The sequence below is a fragment of the Podarcis raffonei genome, chromosome 2 (assembly GCF_027172205.1).
Source record: "Podarcis raffonei isolate rPodRaf1 chromosome 2, rPodRaf1.pri, whole genome shotgun sequence".
Classification (NCBI taxonomy): domain Eukaryota; kingdom Metazoa; phylum Chordata; class Lepidosauria; order Squamata; family Lacertidae; genus Podarcis; species Podarcis raffonei.
Genome location: NC_070603.1, coordinates 119,927,078 through 119,943,978, shown reverse-complemented (window position 1 = coordinate 119,943,978; position 16,901 = coordinate 119,927,078). Strand labels below are relative to the sequence as shown.

At 42.1% G+C, this 16,901-nt stretch overlaps 2 protein-coding genes across 2 annotated transcripts in view; one reads left to right on the top strand and one right to left on the bottom strand.

The window, feature by feature from the left end:
* Positions 1-16,901, top strand: part of LOC128408701 (zinc finger and SCAN domain-containing protein 31-like) — a 68,714-nt gene that overhangs the window by 40,567 nt on the left and 11,246 nt on the right. The gene's annotated exons all lie outside the window — the stretch shown is intronic.
* Positions 1-16,901, bottom strand: part of LOC128408822 (vomeronasal type-2 receptor 26-like) — a 37,106-nt gene that overhangs the window by 14,724 nt on the left and 5,481 nt on the right. Inside the window, exons 4-6 of the mRNA XM_053378845.1 lie at positions 15,191-15,295; positions 13,314-13,440; positions 12,160-12,181 (exon numbers count right to left, since the gene is read on the bottom strand). Coding sequence (XP_053234820.1) covers positions 12,160-12,181; positions 13,314-13,440; positions 15,191-15,295 — 254 coding nt within the window. The remainder of the gene's footprint in view (positions 1-12,159; positions 12,182-13,313; positions 13,441-15,190; positions 15,296-16,901) is intronic.

Below are 16,901 nucleotides of genomic sequence, written 5' to 3'. Positions count from 1 at the left end.
TTGTAACTGGAGAGTGTAATTTTGAGCTCTGCTAGCTGAAGTGGATATAACTGTAGGCACCTTGCTGGAACTTTGTTACATGTTTAAAAGTGCTCTGCAGGACTTTTTTCTTAGCGTGCTGGAACTAATTTGCTTTTAAAATTGTTTTTAAAGTTGGAACAAAGAGACTTTAATCGTGGAAAAGTTACCTTCTTCTTACTAAAATTTTGGTGGCACTCCCCCTAGAGGACATTGGGAATATAGAGGCCTGGGAAAAGTTTCTCTGTTTACCTTCTCTCAATAGACTGTTTTCAATTTTGGGCTTGCCTTTCCCATGGGATTACAACATTTGACCTTGAACATTGACTGATGAGTGGCACGGGAAAGACAAGAGCAGCCAAAGCTAAGGAAGCTAAGGAGAAAGAGAAAGTAAAAAAGCAAGCACAGCTTTTGCAAACAACTTTAACTCAGGGACGTAGACTATCAGTTCCAGCTGTGCTTGCGACACAAAAAGTAGAAACCGAAAAGCCTGAAAAATCTGAAGAGGAAGATATGGCAGCAGGAGGAGCTGAGGCAGTACTGAAACAAGTTTTGGAACAATTGTCAGCAATAAATCAAAAAATTGATAATCAATCAACAAAAATTGACCAAGCAACATCCTCGATCCAGAAATTGACAGATCAGGTTTCCCAACATACCCAAGCAATTGAAAAATTGCAAGGAGCAACAGAAGAGAATCGTAAACTGGCAGGGGAAGCCGTTCAAATTGCAACATCAGCTAAAAAAGAAGTCGAGGAAGTTAAAGCAGAAGTCAAGCCTCTCCATAAACAGATAGGGGACCAACAAACCTATCTTTCGTTGGTGGAATTGAAAAATCGCGAGACCAACCTCAGACTAAGGGGAGTCCCAGAAATTGAACAAGAAGACTTAATAGGACTTTTGACAACAGAGTTTACAAAGTTCTGGGACTTAAAAGAAGAAAGTGACTTCAAAATTGTATCGGCTTTTCGGTTGGGAAGATTAGTAAGAAAAGATAGATCCAGAGACTGCCTAATAGCTTTGAGATCAAGGGAGGAGAGAGATAAAATATTAGGCCTACACTTCAAAAACTCAATTGTGATACAAGAGAAAAGGGTGGAAATTTACCGAGACATTCCTAAACAGTTATTGGACTTGAGAGCCACCTATTCAGAATTGGCTAAGTTGTTGAGACTCAACACAATTCCTTACAGGTGGGAGTTCCCACAAGGGCTATCATTTACTTACAAACAGAAGAAGGTTAAAATAAGATCACCAGAGGACCTACAAAAGTTCCAGCACGATCACGGAGAAGATCTCCAAAAAGAAGCAGCAGCTAATTGGCCTATACCCAACCCAGGTGGAGCAATACCTGCACCTTCGGAACCAGAGGAGAAAGAAGACACACCGCTCTAGGTGTAGCAGAATAGTTCAGGATGTCTCTGCGGCTACTCAGTTGGAATATAAATGGCGGAAATTCCCCGGAGAAAAGAAGGAGGTTATTTCACATATTGAAGAAAGAACAATTGGATATTATTTGCCTACAAGAAACCCATGTGACTAGGCTCCACAGGAAGGTTTTGGTTAACAAAAGATTAGGCCAAGAATTTATTTCGTCTGACAAAGTAAAGAAAAGAGGAGTGGTGATTTATGCCAAGGAGAGCCTGACACCTAAATTTTTATTTAAGGATGAACAAGGAAGAATTTTGGCAATTGAAATTCAAACCCAAGGAGTAAAAATATTGATTTTAGGAATTTATGCTCCAAATGACGGGAAATCGGAATTTTTCAAGAAGCTGCATGAGACGTTGCTGGATTATCTGGATTATGCTAACATCATAATGATGGGAGATATGAATGGAGTGGTGTCTACACACATGGATAAGTCTTACAACCAAAACTTAACATTAGACGGCAGACTGCCCAAAACTTTTTTCGAATTGACTGACAATCTGGATTTGATCGACATATGGAGGACAAAGAATCCCTTAGGTAAAGAAGGAACTTTTTTCTCTGAGGCCCACCTGTCTTGGTCAAGGATCGACCAAATCTGGACCTCCAGGGGGCTGGCACCCAAGATTAAAAGGGTGGAAATCTGCCCAAAAACATGCTCCGACCATAATGCCTTGAAAATAGAACTTAGATTAACTCAACCTGGTTCCTTCAGATGGAGAATGAATGACACACTACTAAGAGATCAAGAGATTGTGAAAAAGGCCCAAAAAACATTAAAGGACTATTTTGAGATAAATCTGAATACTACAGTTGAAAAAAGAACGATCTGGGACGCAAGCAAAGCTGTTATGAGAGGGTTTCTGATACAACAGAATACAATCAAGAAAAAACTCTGGAATGGAAAGAAGGACAAAATATTGGAGAAAATATACCAAGGAGAGAAAAAACTGAGAACCAAACCAAAGTCCAAGGAGGTGCTGAGAGAAATTAAATTCCACCAAGCAGAATATTCAAAATTGATCAATCAGGAGATTGAATGGAAAATAAAACAGATGAAGCAAAGATCCTTTGAATCAGCAAATAAATGTGGAAAGCTATTAGCTTGGCAGCTGAAAAAAAGACAAAAGCTAAATACGATAACAAACCTAGAGATTGATGGAAGGATGGTACAGAAACCAGAAGAAATTAGGAAGTGCTTCCACAGATACTTCAAAGAGCTGTATGCACAGGGGCCTCAGAAAGAATCAGAGATAGATCAATTTTTAAAGACAAATGGACTATCAAAAATAACTCAAGATAAAAGATCAATCTTGAACTCTACAATAACCTCACAGGAAATTGAAGGTGCCATTCAGAATATGCAACTAGGCAAATCTCCAGGCCCGGATGGACTTACCTCCAAATATTATAAGGTTCTGAAGGACTATTTGATACAACCTTTGTTGGAGGTATGTAACCAGATCATGGATGGGAAGAGGGCACCAGAAACGTGGAAAGAAGCCTTCATCACATTGATACCTAAGTCAGAATCTGAAAAGACTCAGCTTAAAAACTACCGTCCCATCTCACTCCTAAATGTGGATTACAAAATATTTGCAGACATTTTGGCAAATAGACTTAAAAAAGTTTTAAATGAAGTAATTCATAAAGACCAAGCAGGCTTTCTCCCTGGTAGACATTTATATGAGAACACTAGAAACATCATTGACATTTTAGAACTTTTGCAGACTAATAGGAACACAAGGGCGGTGTTAATTTTTATTGATGCGGAGAAAGCATTTGACAACATATCTTGGATGTTTATGAAGAAGAACTTGGAAGGGATGGGAGTGGGACGGGGGTTTGAGAATGGATTACATGCAATCTATTCAGAACAAAAAGCTAAACTAATAGTGAACAATGTGGTGACGGAGGAATTTAAAATTGAAAAAGGGACACGACAAGGGTGCCCTCTATCCCCTCTGTTATTTATTTCAGTCCTGGAGGTGCTATTGAATATGATCAGAGAGGACCGGTTGGTACAAGGGATAGAGGTCGGAGTGAAACAATATAAACTGAAAGCTTTTGCAGATGACCTAGTTTTGACACTGCAGGAGCCAGAATCCAGTACAAAAAGAGTTCTCGAACTTATATCGGAATTTGGTCGGGTGGCGGGATTTAGGTTGAATAAACAAAAAACTAAGGTTTTGACCAAAAATTTAACAAACACAGAAACAGAGGGGTTTCAGAGAGAAACAGAACTGAATGTGGTTAAAAAAGTGAAATACCTTGGGATTTATTTGTCCTCCAAGAATTTGAATTTATTTAAGGATAATTATGAGAAATGTTGGTTGGAAGTTAAAAAGGATTTAGAAATTTGGTCAAGATTGAAACTTTCCTTGTTGGGAAGAATCGCAGCGATAAAAATGAATGTGTTGCCGAAAATGTTATTTTTGTTTCAAACCTTACAGATCGTGGACAGAGTGGACTGCTTTGGAAAATGGCAGAAGGATATATCTAGATTTATCTGGCAGGGCAAAAAGCCCCGAATAAAGTTTAAAATATTAACAGATTCAAAAGAAAGAGGGGGGTTTGCCCTGCCGGACCTGAGGTTGTATTATGAAGCTGCAGCCTTCTGCTGGCTGAAAGATTGGTTCTTGTTGGAAAACACTGATGTCCTAGATCTGGAAGGTTTTAATAATGCTTTTGGATGGCACGCATACCTATGGTACGACAAGGTTAAAGTACATAAATTGTTTAAAAGTCACATTGTCAGAAAAGCAATTTTTGCAGTCTGGATGAAATATAAAGACTTACTAGAGAGTAAAACTCCGAGGTGGCTATCACCAGTGGAGGCCAAGGCCCGAAAAAGACCCAATATGGAGGCCTATTGGCCGAAATATTGGGAACTGACTGAAAAAATTGGAGACAATTGGAAGTTGCAGAGCCAGGACAAACTAAAAAATAAGGTGCGAGATTGGTTACATTATGCTCAAATTCAAGAGGTTTTCAAAATGGATAAAAAAGTTGGTTTCCAGGTGGAAAAGTCTAAACTAGAGACAGAATTGTTAGAACCAAAGACAAAGCTGTTATCTAGAATGTATAACTTGCTGCTTATGTGGAACTTACAGGATGAGACAGTTAAATCTGCTATGATTAAATGGGCACAGGATGTTGGACACAACATTATGTTTGAAGACTGGGAAAGGTTATGGAACACCGGAATGAAATTCACGGCAAGTACGGCCTTGAAGGAAAACATTATGAAAATGATATACCGGTGGTACATGACCCCAGTCAAGTTAGCTAAGATACACCACCTGTCTGACAATAAATGTTGGAAGTGTAAGGAAGCAGAGGGGACTTTCTTTCACCTCTGGTGGACATGCCCAAGGGTTAAGGCTTTCTGGGAAATGATTTATAATGAGTTGAAAAAGATATTTAGGTATACCTTTCCCAAGAAACCAGAGGCCTTCCTGTTGGGCATGGTAGACCAGAAAGTGTCAAAGAAGGACAGAACTTTGTTTATGTATGCTAGTACAGCAGCAAGAATACTTATCGCAAAGAACTGGAAGACACAAGATTTACCCACGCTGGAGGAATGGCAGACGCAGTTGATGGACTACATGGAGATAGCTGAACTGACCGGCAGAATCCGAGATTTGGATGTAGAAACAACTGAGGCGGACTGGAAAAAGTTTAAAGACTACTTGCAAAAGTATTATAAACTGTATGAATCTTAAGATTGTGCATGATTTTGAAATGATACGCTTTAGCAATTATGATTAAGTAAATAGTAAACTAAGTGATAAAAGAGAAAAGGAGATAATATGAACTGAACATGTTACGTTTATTTTAAAGGTATAAAAACTGTGACACAATATATTGAATTTAGATACATAACATGTAAAAGTTATAATAAGGTATGACATAAGGTAACAAATTGCTGACATTGTTAATATAAAGAACGCAGAATCGGAAGGGGTGGGGAAGTCCAAATTGGGATTTCTGTTAAAAAAAAAAAAAAAAAATGGTTTCTTGTAAATTCCTTATTTGCTTGCAATGTATAAAAGTTGGAAAGAAACGTAATAAAAAATATTATAAAAAAAAAAAAAAAAAAAGGAAATGTACTGGGAGCCAGTGTAGGCTTATCAAGACCGGTGTTATGTGGTCCCGGCAGCCACTCCCAGTCACCAGTCTAGCTGTCGCATTCTGGATTAGTTGTAGTTTCAAAGGTAGCCCCAGGTAGAGCACATTGCAGTAGTCCAAGCAAGAGATAACTAGAACATGCACCACGCTGGTGAGATAGTCCGCGGGCATTAGATAAGTGAGGCTGCTTTGGCCAAGCCATGCCTCAATAAGAGCTGGAAATGAAGGCCATTTCTGCTCTGTATGTCTTCAGAGTGGACAAGCCTAGGCTCACATGACTTCCCTCCCTTGCTCTTAGTCACGCTGAGAAGCTCTCCTGCATGTAGACCACCCCCAAGATGCAGCTCCTCAAGGCTTGGGGCCAGGGGCACTCAAGAGTTTCCTCCTCACAAACCCACAGCAAAGCGAACAAGAGTACCGGCTGCCAATGCGTGCAGCAAAGATTCCATATTGATGATTGCAGCTCAAGGTGTCTTGTTCTGCATTCAGGATGGGGAGGTGCAGGGTGTCCCTGGACGGCTGCCCTATTAGAAGTGGGTCTGAGACCCTCAAAATAAAATATATATCTCCTATACCCGAGCGCAGGTTCCCTCCCAGGGCATTCCACAGGGCGGGCACCACTACTGAGAAGGCCCTCTGCCTGGTTCCCTGCAACTTCACTTCTTGCAGTGAGGGAACCACCAGAAGGCCCTCAGAGCTGGACCATGGCTCAATTGAATGCTATGATGGCAGAATCATCCCTGAATTGCACATGTGCTCTCTGGAAGAGCATTACAGTGGTACCTCAGGTTACAGATGCTTCAGGTTACAGACTCCGCTAACCCCGAGATAGTACCTCGGGTTAAGAACTTTGCTTCAGGATGAGAACAGAAATCACGTGGTGGTGGCCTGTGATGAAAGAACTCATTATGCACAAGGGACGAGTGGCCACAGCAGAGTGTCAGGAGTGAGCCAGCAATACATCACATGAAGTAAGTGGAGTTAACTCTTTATTAAAAGAAACAGGATCTTCACAGGAGTGTCACATCTAATGAACACAGCGACTCTTTTTCTGTACATCTTGTACAGTTGCAGAGACTGAAGGTCTCTGTCTTTCAACAGTTCTTTAAGTCCCCTCCTCCACAGGGTTTCCCCCAAGCAATCGGAGACTATGTCCGCGTGTCTGTCTTTCATTCCTCTTCTGGTTCTGGGAGACCAGAGGGGAGGGGAGCTTGTCGCAGCAGGATAGAGAGAAACCCGTGACTCTTCACCAGCCTGACTCATCTCCACCTCTTGGCCTCACTTCTCTCCTGTTTCAGCTTCTGCTTCTAGATTTCTCTCTGCTACCAACTCTCCCAGCTCACTAAGCCTTGTTAGCTCTTCAGCTTCCAACACCTCCTCCTCCCATCTTCTCCCTGTGACCACTCGTCGTCGTCCCACCATTAATCCTCGGACTCTGAGCCTTCTTCCCTTGGGGGTTCCCCAGCTGGTTTCTACCACTGTTCATATGTATCCAATCCCTGACACAAAGTCATTATGAATACATTTTCACCATTCATGATTTATAGGGACAGAAGAGAGATTCACATCTAAGCACCTATCTCCACATAACTATTTTGCTGGAGATCCATTTTTCAAAATTTAAAAGGATATTTAAGAATCAGACGCCATCTTCAGTTTTTGTCTTTAGATGTTCCTTTGTATTCAGTTCTGGCCTCAGTACAATAATGTAACACTTGGGAATGAAGATGCAGCCCAGAAGCCCAGCACTGGAGGTCAAGATAGAGAAGATCTGCACGGCCACCATGTATTTTCCCTTGGTGCTCAGGTAGGTGGGCACAAAGGACAACCAAACACTGCAGAAGACCAACATGCTGAAGGTGATCAGCTTGGCTTCATTGAAGGCTCCAGGCAGGTTCCTGGCTAAGAAAGCCACCGTGAAGCAGATGGAGGCCAAGAAGCCCATGTAGCCGAGGGCAGCATAAAACATGGCAACAGACCCTTCATTGCATTGTATGATGATCTCCTGAGGATGGGAATGCATGTCAGACTCTGGAAATGGTGGAGAGATTCTCAGCCAGATGATGCAGATGGCAACTTGGACACTGGAGCAGGAAATGACTATGGAGTTGGCCAGATTCTTCCCCAGCAATTTCCCCACTCTGTTCCCTGGCTTTGTGGCCAGGAAGGCCAGCACCACAGTGATAGTTTTTGCCAACACAGAAGAAATGGCAGCCGAGAAGATGATGCTGAAGACCATTTGTCGGAGAAGGCAGGTCACCTTCCTTGGCTGGCCGATGAAGAGGAAGGAGGACAAAAAGGAAAGCAGGAGGGAGATGAGGAGGATGTTGGAGAGGGCCTGGTTGTTGGCTTTGACTATGGGAGTTTCTTGGTATTTAATGAAGATTCCTAACACAATGCCTGTGGCTGAAGACAAGAGAAGGGAGATGGAAGCAAAGATGATCCCCAAATGTTCTTCATAAGCCAGAAAGGTGATGATCTTTGGGACACATTGATCTCGGCCTTTGTTTGGATATTGATCCTCTGGACACAGGGTACAATGGTTTGCATCTGAGGAAGAGAGAAAGATAGGTATCCGTAACCAATAGACTTGGAAAAATAATATTGATGCAGGAGTGGTCAGGAAACAAGAAGGTGTGGTAGGGAGGGGCAACAGTTGACCTGTTATTTTCTCTTTTAATGTTTACCCTTGAATCTTGCCTTTCCTTAGTGGAGATAGAGGTGGTGCACAAGGTTTTTCTCACTTTGTAACTGCAAAGAACACTATAGGTAAAGCTGAGAGGCAGGGAACTCCCCTGAGAGATATGCCTGGCCTCTTTGTTGTACAGCTTTTGCCAGATGCTGGGTGTGCCTCTTTTGTTGTTGTTTAGTCGTTTAGTCGTGTCCGACTCTTCGTGACCCCATGGACCAGAGCACGCCAGGCACCTCTGTCCTCCACTACCTCCCGCAGTTTGGTCAAACTCATGCTGGTAACCTCGAAAACACTATCCAACCATCTCGTCCTCTGTCGCCCCCTTCTCCTTGTGCCCTCCATCTTTCCCAACATCAGGGTCTTTTCCAGGGAGACTTCTCTTCTCATGAGGTGGCCAAAGTACTGGAGCCTCAGCTTCACGATCTGTCCTTCCAGTGAGCACTCAGGGCTGATTTCCTTAAGAATGGATGCGTTTGATCTTCTTGCAGTCCATGGGACTCTCAAGAGTCTTCTTCAGCACCATAATTCAAAAGCATCAATTCTTCGGCGATCAGCCTTCTTTATGGTCCAGCTCTCACTTCCATACATCACTACTGGGAAAACCATGGCTTTAACTATACGGACCTTTGTTGTCAAGGTGACGTCTCTACTTCTCAAGATGCTATCTAGGCCTGTCATTGCCCTTCTCCCAAGAAGCAGGCGTCTTTTAATTTCGTGGCTGCTGTCACCATCTGCAGTGATCATGGAGCCCAAGAAAGTAAAATCTCTCACTGCCTCCATTTCTTCCCCTTCTATTTGCCAGGAGGTGATGGGACCAGTGGCCATGATCTTCGTTTTTTTGATGTTGAGCTTCAGACCATATTTTGCGCTCTCCTCTTTCACCCTCATTAAAAGGTTCTTTAATTCCTCCTCACTTTCTGCCATCAAGGTTGTGTCATCTGAATATCTGAGGTTGTTGATATTTCTTCCGGCAATCTTAATTCCAGCTTGGGATTCATCCAGCCCAGCCTTTCGCATGATGTATTCTGCATATAAATTAAATAAGCAGGGAGATAAAATACAGCCTTGTCGTACTCCTTTCCCAATTTTGAACCAATCAGTTGTTCCATATCCAGTTCTAACTGTAGCTTCTTGTCCCACATAGAGATTTCTCAGGAGACAGATGAGGTGATCAGGCACTCCCATTTCTTTAAGAACTTGCCATAGTTTGCTGTGGTCGACACAGTCAAAGGCTTTTGCATAGTCAATGAAGCAGAAGTAGATGTCTTTCTGGAACTCTCTAGCTTTCTCCATAATCCAGCGCATGTTTGCAATTTGGTCTCTGGTTCCTCTGCCTCTTCTAAATCCAGCTTGCACTTCTGGGAGTTCTCGATCCACATACTGCTTGAGCCTTCCTTGTAGAATTTTAAGCATAACCTTGCTAGCGTGTGAAATGAGTGCAATTGTGCGGTAGTTGGAACATTCTTTGGCACTGCCCTTCTTTGGGATTGGGATGTAGACTGATCTTCTCCAATCTTCTGGCCACTGCTGAGTTTTCCAAATTTGCTGGCATATTGAGTGTAGCACCTTAACAGCATCATCTTTTAAAATTTTAAATAGTTCAGCTGGAATACCATCACTTCCACTGGCCTTGTTATTTGCAGTGCTTTCTAAGGCCCATTTGACTTCACTTTCCAGGATGTCTGGCTCAAGGTCAGCAACCACACTACCTGGGGTGCACGAGACATCCATATCTTCCTGGTATAATTCCTCTGTGTATTCTTGCCACCTCTTCTTGATGTCTTCTGCTTCTGTTAGGTCCTTACCACTTTTGTCCTTTATTATGGAAATCTTTGTACGAAATGTTCCTTTCATATCTCCAATTTTCTTGAACAGATCTCTGGTTCTTCCCATTCTGTTGTTTTCCTCTATTTGTTTGCATTTCTCATTTAAGAAGGCCTTCTTGTCTCTCCTTGCTATTCTTTGGAAATCTGCATTCAGTTTCCTGTATCTTTCACTATCTCCCTCGCATTTTGCTTGCCTTCTCTCCCCCACTATTTGTAAGGCCTCATTGGACAGCCACTTTGCTTTCTTGCATTTCCTTTTCATTGGGATGGTTTTCGTTGCTGCCTCCTGTACAATGTTACGAGCCTCCATCCATAGTTCTTCAGGCACTCTGTCCACCAAATCTGAATCCTTAAACCTGTTCCTCACTTCCACTGTGTATTCATAAGGGATTTGACTTAGATTGTATCTTACCGGCCCAGTGGTTTTTCCTACTTTCTTCAGTTTAAGCTTGAATTTTGCTATAAGAAGCTGATGATCTGAGCCACAGTCAGCTCCAGGTCTTGTTTTTGCTGACTGTATAGAGCTTCTCCATCTTTGGCTGCAGAGAATATAATCAATCTGATTTTGATGATGCCCATCTGGTGATGTCCATGTGTAGAGTCGTCTCTTGTGTTGTTGGAAAAGCGTGTTTGTGATGACCAGCTTGTTCTCTTGACAGAACTCTATTAGTCTTTGCCCTGCTTCGTTTTGATCTCCAAGGCCAAACTTGCCAGTGGTTCCTTTTATCTCTTGCCTCCCTACTTTAGCATTCCAATCCCCTATAATGAGAAGAACATCCTTCTTTGGTGTCACTTCTATAAGGTGTTGTAAGTCTTCATAGAATTGGTCAATTTCAGTTTCTTCAGCACCAGTAGTTGGTGCATAAACTTGGATTACTGTGATGTTAAAAGGTCTGCCTTGGATTCGTATCGAGATCATTCTATCGTTTTTGAGATTGCATCCCAGTACAGCTTTCGCCACTCTTTTGTTGACTATGAGGGCCACTCCATTTCTTTTACGGGTTTCTTGCCCACAGTAGTAGATGTGATGGTCATCTGAACTGAATTCGCCCATTCCCGTCCATTTTAGTTCACTGATGCCCAGGATGTCAATATTTATTCTTGCCATCTCATTTTTGACCACCTCCAACTTACCCAGGTTCATGGTTCTTACATTCCAGGTTCCTATGCAATATTTTTCTTTACAGCATTGGACTTTCCTTTCGCTTCCATTCATATCCGCAACTGAGCGTCCTTTCGGCTTTGGCCCAGCCGCTTCATCAGCTCTGGATCTACTTGTACTTGCCCTCCGCTCTTCCCCAGTAGCATGTTGGACGCCTTCCGACCTGAGGGGCTCATCTTCCAGCGTCATAACTTTTATACGCCTGTTGTCTTTGTCCATGGAGTTTTCTTGGCAAGGATACTGGAGTGGCTTGCCGGTTCCTCCTCCAGGTGGATCACGTTTGGTCAAAACTCTCCACTATGACCTATTCATCTTGTGTGCCCTGCTCGGCGTAGTTCATAGCTTCTCTGAGTTCTTCAAGCCCCTTCAAGCCCCTTCGCCACGGCAAGGCAGTGATCCATGAAGGTGCCTCTTTACATTTATGTATTTATTCTATAACTCCAGCAATGTTTCTGTTAGCTGGATTGGAGGGAATTGGTTAGAAGAAGAATTGCTATCTAATTTTGAACTTTTTTTTTTTTTGGTAGGATAACCAGCTTGGACTTAAACAAAATGCTTAAGTCCAATTGATGCATGAAGGGGTTAATGCCATAGATTAAGCTGTCCTGCTAGGCTTTGCTAGGTCGCACTCCCTCACATTGGGAGGAAGGCAAGTCTATTGTTTCCTTTAGTCTACTATGTGAACTCCAGCATGTAAAGAGATCTGAGCTTGTTGCTCCAAGCTCACTGCATGGTGTTTTTTTTAAAAGCCATCCTTGTGTTCCTATACAAATAATTTAGGAACATCCACCACTTTGGAGCAAGCCTAAGTTTTGCTGCCTGTGCTGTCTGAATGCTGTATGTAAAAGCACATGAATCTGACCTTTGAAGCATTTGTAAGTAAATAATTTTTAACTTACCAAACGCATGGTCTTAGCTGTGCTAGGGGAAGTGGGAAATTTTGGAAGGAACCCAGAAGGGCATATTTTAAAGGTCCAAAATCCTCTATTACCATGATTTACTTTGCTGCATATTTTAAGTCTCCACTGGGATTCTCTCACCAAAGAATACTTTCCCCAAACCTGGATTTTGGCATCTAGTAAATTCTTTTTATTTACCTATATTTTTCCTTTCTCCACCAATACTTCTAATGTATGATTTCTTAAGACAAAATCATTTTATATTTCTTCCATGTAGTGCTCATGGTAGCCCTGTTGTAATTTTTCATCTGTTACATTATAATCACTTTCACAGAATTTATTTTCTCCCTTATAATGCTTTCGCTGTTTTAAATATTTACTACTTCCCGTTTGTCAGTTACTTTTTGTTAATATATATGAATTCATTTGCTTGCTTGCTTTTTGGTGGGGTTCCTGAATCAGTTTAAAATAGCTAAAGTAAGGCATTGTGGGCAGTGCAGGATCAGCCCTCTCCCTCTTCCCCTTTCTGTAGCACAGAGATCACATCTTCAATGCCCTTCCTTCCTTCCTTCCTTCCTTCCTTCCTTCCTTCCTTTTTTATTCTTTTATTTTGCTTTAAACAAATACAGGTAAATATAAACAACCAAAATTACAAAAGAAAAATCCTTAATAATAATGATGATGGAAAAAGCTAAAAAAATACAAAAAATACCAAAGTACATGGCATAGAACACAAGCCATTATGGGGAAGAAAAATGAAAAAAGAAAAAGGAAAGAAGAAGGAGGAGGAGGGGGAAAAAAAGAAAAGGGAAAAAAGAAAAAAGAAAAGAGAGAGAGGAAAATGAGCCAAAACACAAGAAGGTTCGTCTGCTGTACGCTTCCGTCCAGGTCACAACAGATCATTATTCTTATCAATTCTCTCTATCTGCATTTCATAGAATCCCTCATCTTGGTATCAGGGAACATTTCCCTATGTGGTATTATTCTAAACATAACCAGGTCTTTATTGATGAACCCTTATCCCCTAGATAATGCCATTTCTTTCAACTCCCTGGAAAATATGTCTTTGGAATCTTCACAGAAAGTGTGTCTGAGTGAATCGTCGGCCTACTTATCTTCTCCCGAGGAATGTGCTCTCTGTTTGAACCACCCACCTTCCTGAGCCGAGATGGTCCCTTCCACACACAGAGCGCAAGCATAGCAGCAAAATGGTTCTCCTTCTTGAACCACCTTGGCATAGCCGGGACGGCAGCTTTCTGTACACCTGGAGCGCGGCACGGTCTAGCCATAAGGAGAAGAAGGAGCACCAAATGTAAATTGTTAGGAGTCTTTGTGACAATGGAATTCGTTTATAGGACCCAACAGAATCTCTAGTTCCACTGACTGGGAACACCCCCACCTGCCCGAGAAGCAAATTTGATGCAGGAAGGAAATCGTAATGAGAAAACCTCTTTGGTGTGTTTTCTTGTTTGTTTGACATTTATAGCCCTCTTTTAGACACATTAGAAAACTCAAAATGCACTGCAAAAAATACAATAGCAAAATAACAGTCCTAGAAGGAAAATAATTACAAAGAACAACAAAACACACTGATGAAGAGCAATAATAATAATAATAATAATAATAATAATAATAATAATAATAATTTATTATTTATACCCTGCCCATCTGGCTGGGTTTCCCCAGCCACTCTGGGCGGCTTCCAACCGAATATTAAATACAATACAGCACCAGACATTAAAAACTTCCCTAAACAAGTTGCCTTTTAAAAGTAAAATAGTTGTTTATTGCAACAACCAACCAGAAGGTAAAAAAATGGCAAAGGACCCCTGGATGGTTAAGTCCAGTCAAATTTGACTACGGGGAGTGGTGCTCATCTCGCTTTACAGGCCGAGGGAGCCGGCGTTTGTCCGCAGACAGTTTTTCCAGGTCATGTGGCCAGCATGACTAAGCCACTTCTGGTGAACCAGAGCAGCACACGGAAACACTGTTTACCTTCCCATCACTGCAGTATCTATTTATCTACTTGCACTGGTGTGCTTTCAAACTGATAGGTTGGCAGGATCTGGGACAGTGCAATGGGAGATCACTCCGCCTCAGGGATTCGAACCGCGAACTTTCCAATCAACACGCTCAAGAGGCTCACTGGTTTAGACCACAGCACAACCCGCGTCCAACCATAACAACAACTGGAGATGCTAACTTAAAAAATGTCTCCTGAATTATTATTGTTGTTGTTGTTGTTTTTGTTGTTGTTTAGTCGTTTAGTCGTGTCCGACTCTTCGTGACCCCCTGGACCAGAGCACGCCAGGCACTGCTGTCTTCCACTGCCTCCCGCAGTTTGGTCAAACTCATGCTGGTAGCTTCAAGAACACATTATTATTATTATTGTTGTTGTTGTTGTTATTATTATTAAAGTTCCAACTCCTGCATTGTATTGAATGGGATTTACTCCCTGGTAAACGTGCAAAGAGGGACGCGGGTGGCGCTGTGGGTTAAACCACAGAGCCTAGGACTTGCCGATCAGAAGGTTGGCGGTTCGAATCCCCGTGACGGGGTGAACTCCCGTTGCTCGGTCCCTGCTCCTGCCAACCTAGCAGTTCGAAAGCACGTCAAAGTGCAAGAAGATACATAGGTACCGCTCTGGCGGGAAGGTAAACGGCGTTTCCGTGTGCTGCTCTGGTTCTCCAGAAGCGGCTTAGTCATGCTGGCCACATGACCCAGAAGCTGTACGCCGGCTCCCTCGGCCAGTAAAGCGAGATGAGCGCCGCAACCCCAGAGTCGGTCGCGACTGGACCTAATGGTCAGGGGTCCCTTTACCTTTACCTTAAACGTGCAAAGGATTGCAACGGAAATACTATGTGAGTTATTAAGCACGTTATTAGCCCATAACTGATGGCACGTAGAATAAAGTGTTCTGTACCTTGTTAAAGCTTTGGGGCCACACAATGTCTTCCGGGTTAATGGTGAATGCCTTTCTCTCTATACTCCCAATTTTCACTCTAACACGAGATTTATTGGGAAGCATTACCCAGTTCTCAATATCATAGTTGGCTGGCAGCTGCCCGTTCTCATCCAAACGCAGACTGCCCATGGAAGTATTTGGAAACTGGATTGCCCTTAAGAAAGGGTGGAGCTGGAATGACAGAGAAAGCATGAAACCACATGAGGTGATCCTGTAAAGGAATCAGGGAATTCTGGGAAGTAATTGACAATGAATTAAAAAAGATATTTGAAAAAACCTCCCCCCCCAAACCCAAGGCATTCCTTTTGTGAATGGTAACAAGGAAAGACCCTAAAAAACACACACACACACACAAAAAAAAATTAAGAGAAAATATTATGAAAATGATATATAGGTGGTACATGACCCCAGTCAAGCTTGCAAAAATTTACCATTTGCCCGACAATAAATGTTGGAAATGCAAAGAAAATGAAGGTACATTCTTTCACCTTTGGTGGACGTGCCCTAAGATTAAGGCTTTCTGGGAAATGATCTATAACGAATTGAAAAAGGTATTTAAATATACCTTCTTGAAGAAACCAGAGGCCTTTCTCTTGGGCATGGTTGGCCAGTTGGTGTCAAAAAAGGATAGAACTTTCTTTATGTATGCTACAACAGCAGCAAGAATACTTATTGCAAAGTACTGGAAGACGCAAGATTTACGCACTCTGGAAGAATGGCAGATGAAGATGATTGACTGCATGGGATTGGCAGAAAGGACTGGCAGAATCCGTGACCAGGGAGAAGAGTCGGCGGAAGAAGATTGGAAGAAATTCAAGGACTATCTACAGAAATATTGTAAAATTAATGAATGTTGAATGATGTCGGATAGAAATCAAGGGGTTTTTAGCTGTAATGCTTTGAGATAAGGATTTGCTGAATAAATAATTTGAATTGGACTACAAGAAGGGGAGGTATGAGGAGGTCAGGGAAATATGTCATTGAAAACTAAGTATTGTGAATTTTATGTGTTTTTAAACTTTTTTGCTTTTTTCTTTTTGTTTGTATAAAAATTGAAAATTTTAATAAATATCTATAAAAAAAACCACAAACAAAAAAAATTATATGCCACTACTGCAGCTAGAATCTTATTGGCACAAAAGTGGAGAACGAATATGGTGCCCATAAAGGAAGAGTGGCTATTTAAAAGAGCTTTTTTTTTTTTTTTGCTATCTTGTTGTTTCCTTACATTATAAACATCCCTGTGGTCTTTTCACAAGGAGCTGTATTGTTGTTGTTTAGTCGTGTCCGACTCTTCGTGACCCCATGGACCAGAGCACGCCAGGCACTCCTGTCTTCCACTGCCTCCCGCAGTTTGGTCAAACTCATGCTGGTAGCTTCAAGAACACTGTCCCACCATCTCGTCCTCTGTCGTCCCCTTCTCCTTGTGCCCTCCATCTTTCCCAACATCAGGGTCTTTTCCAGGGAGTCTTCTCTTCTCATGAGGTGGCCAAAGTATTGGAGCCTCAGCTTCAGGATCTGTCCTTCCAGTGAGCACTCAGGGCTGATTTCCTTCAGAATGGAGAGATTTGATCTTCTTGCAGTCCATGGGACTCTCAAGAGTCTCCTCCAGCACCAGAATTCAAAAGCATCAATTCTTCGGCGAACAGCCTTCTTTATGGTCCAGCTCTCACTTCCATACTTCCAAGGAGCTGTATATGAATACTTAAATATAAATCCATATAGGTAAATGAATAAAAACACACTGCAGCTCACCATAGTGGTGAAGACTGTGACC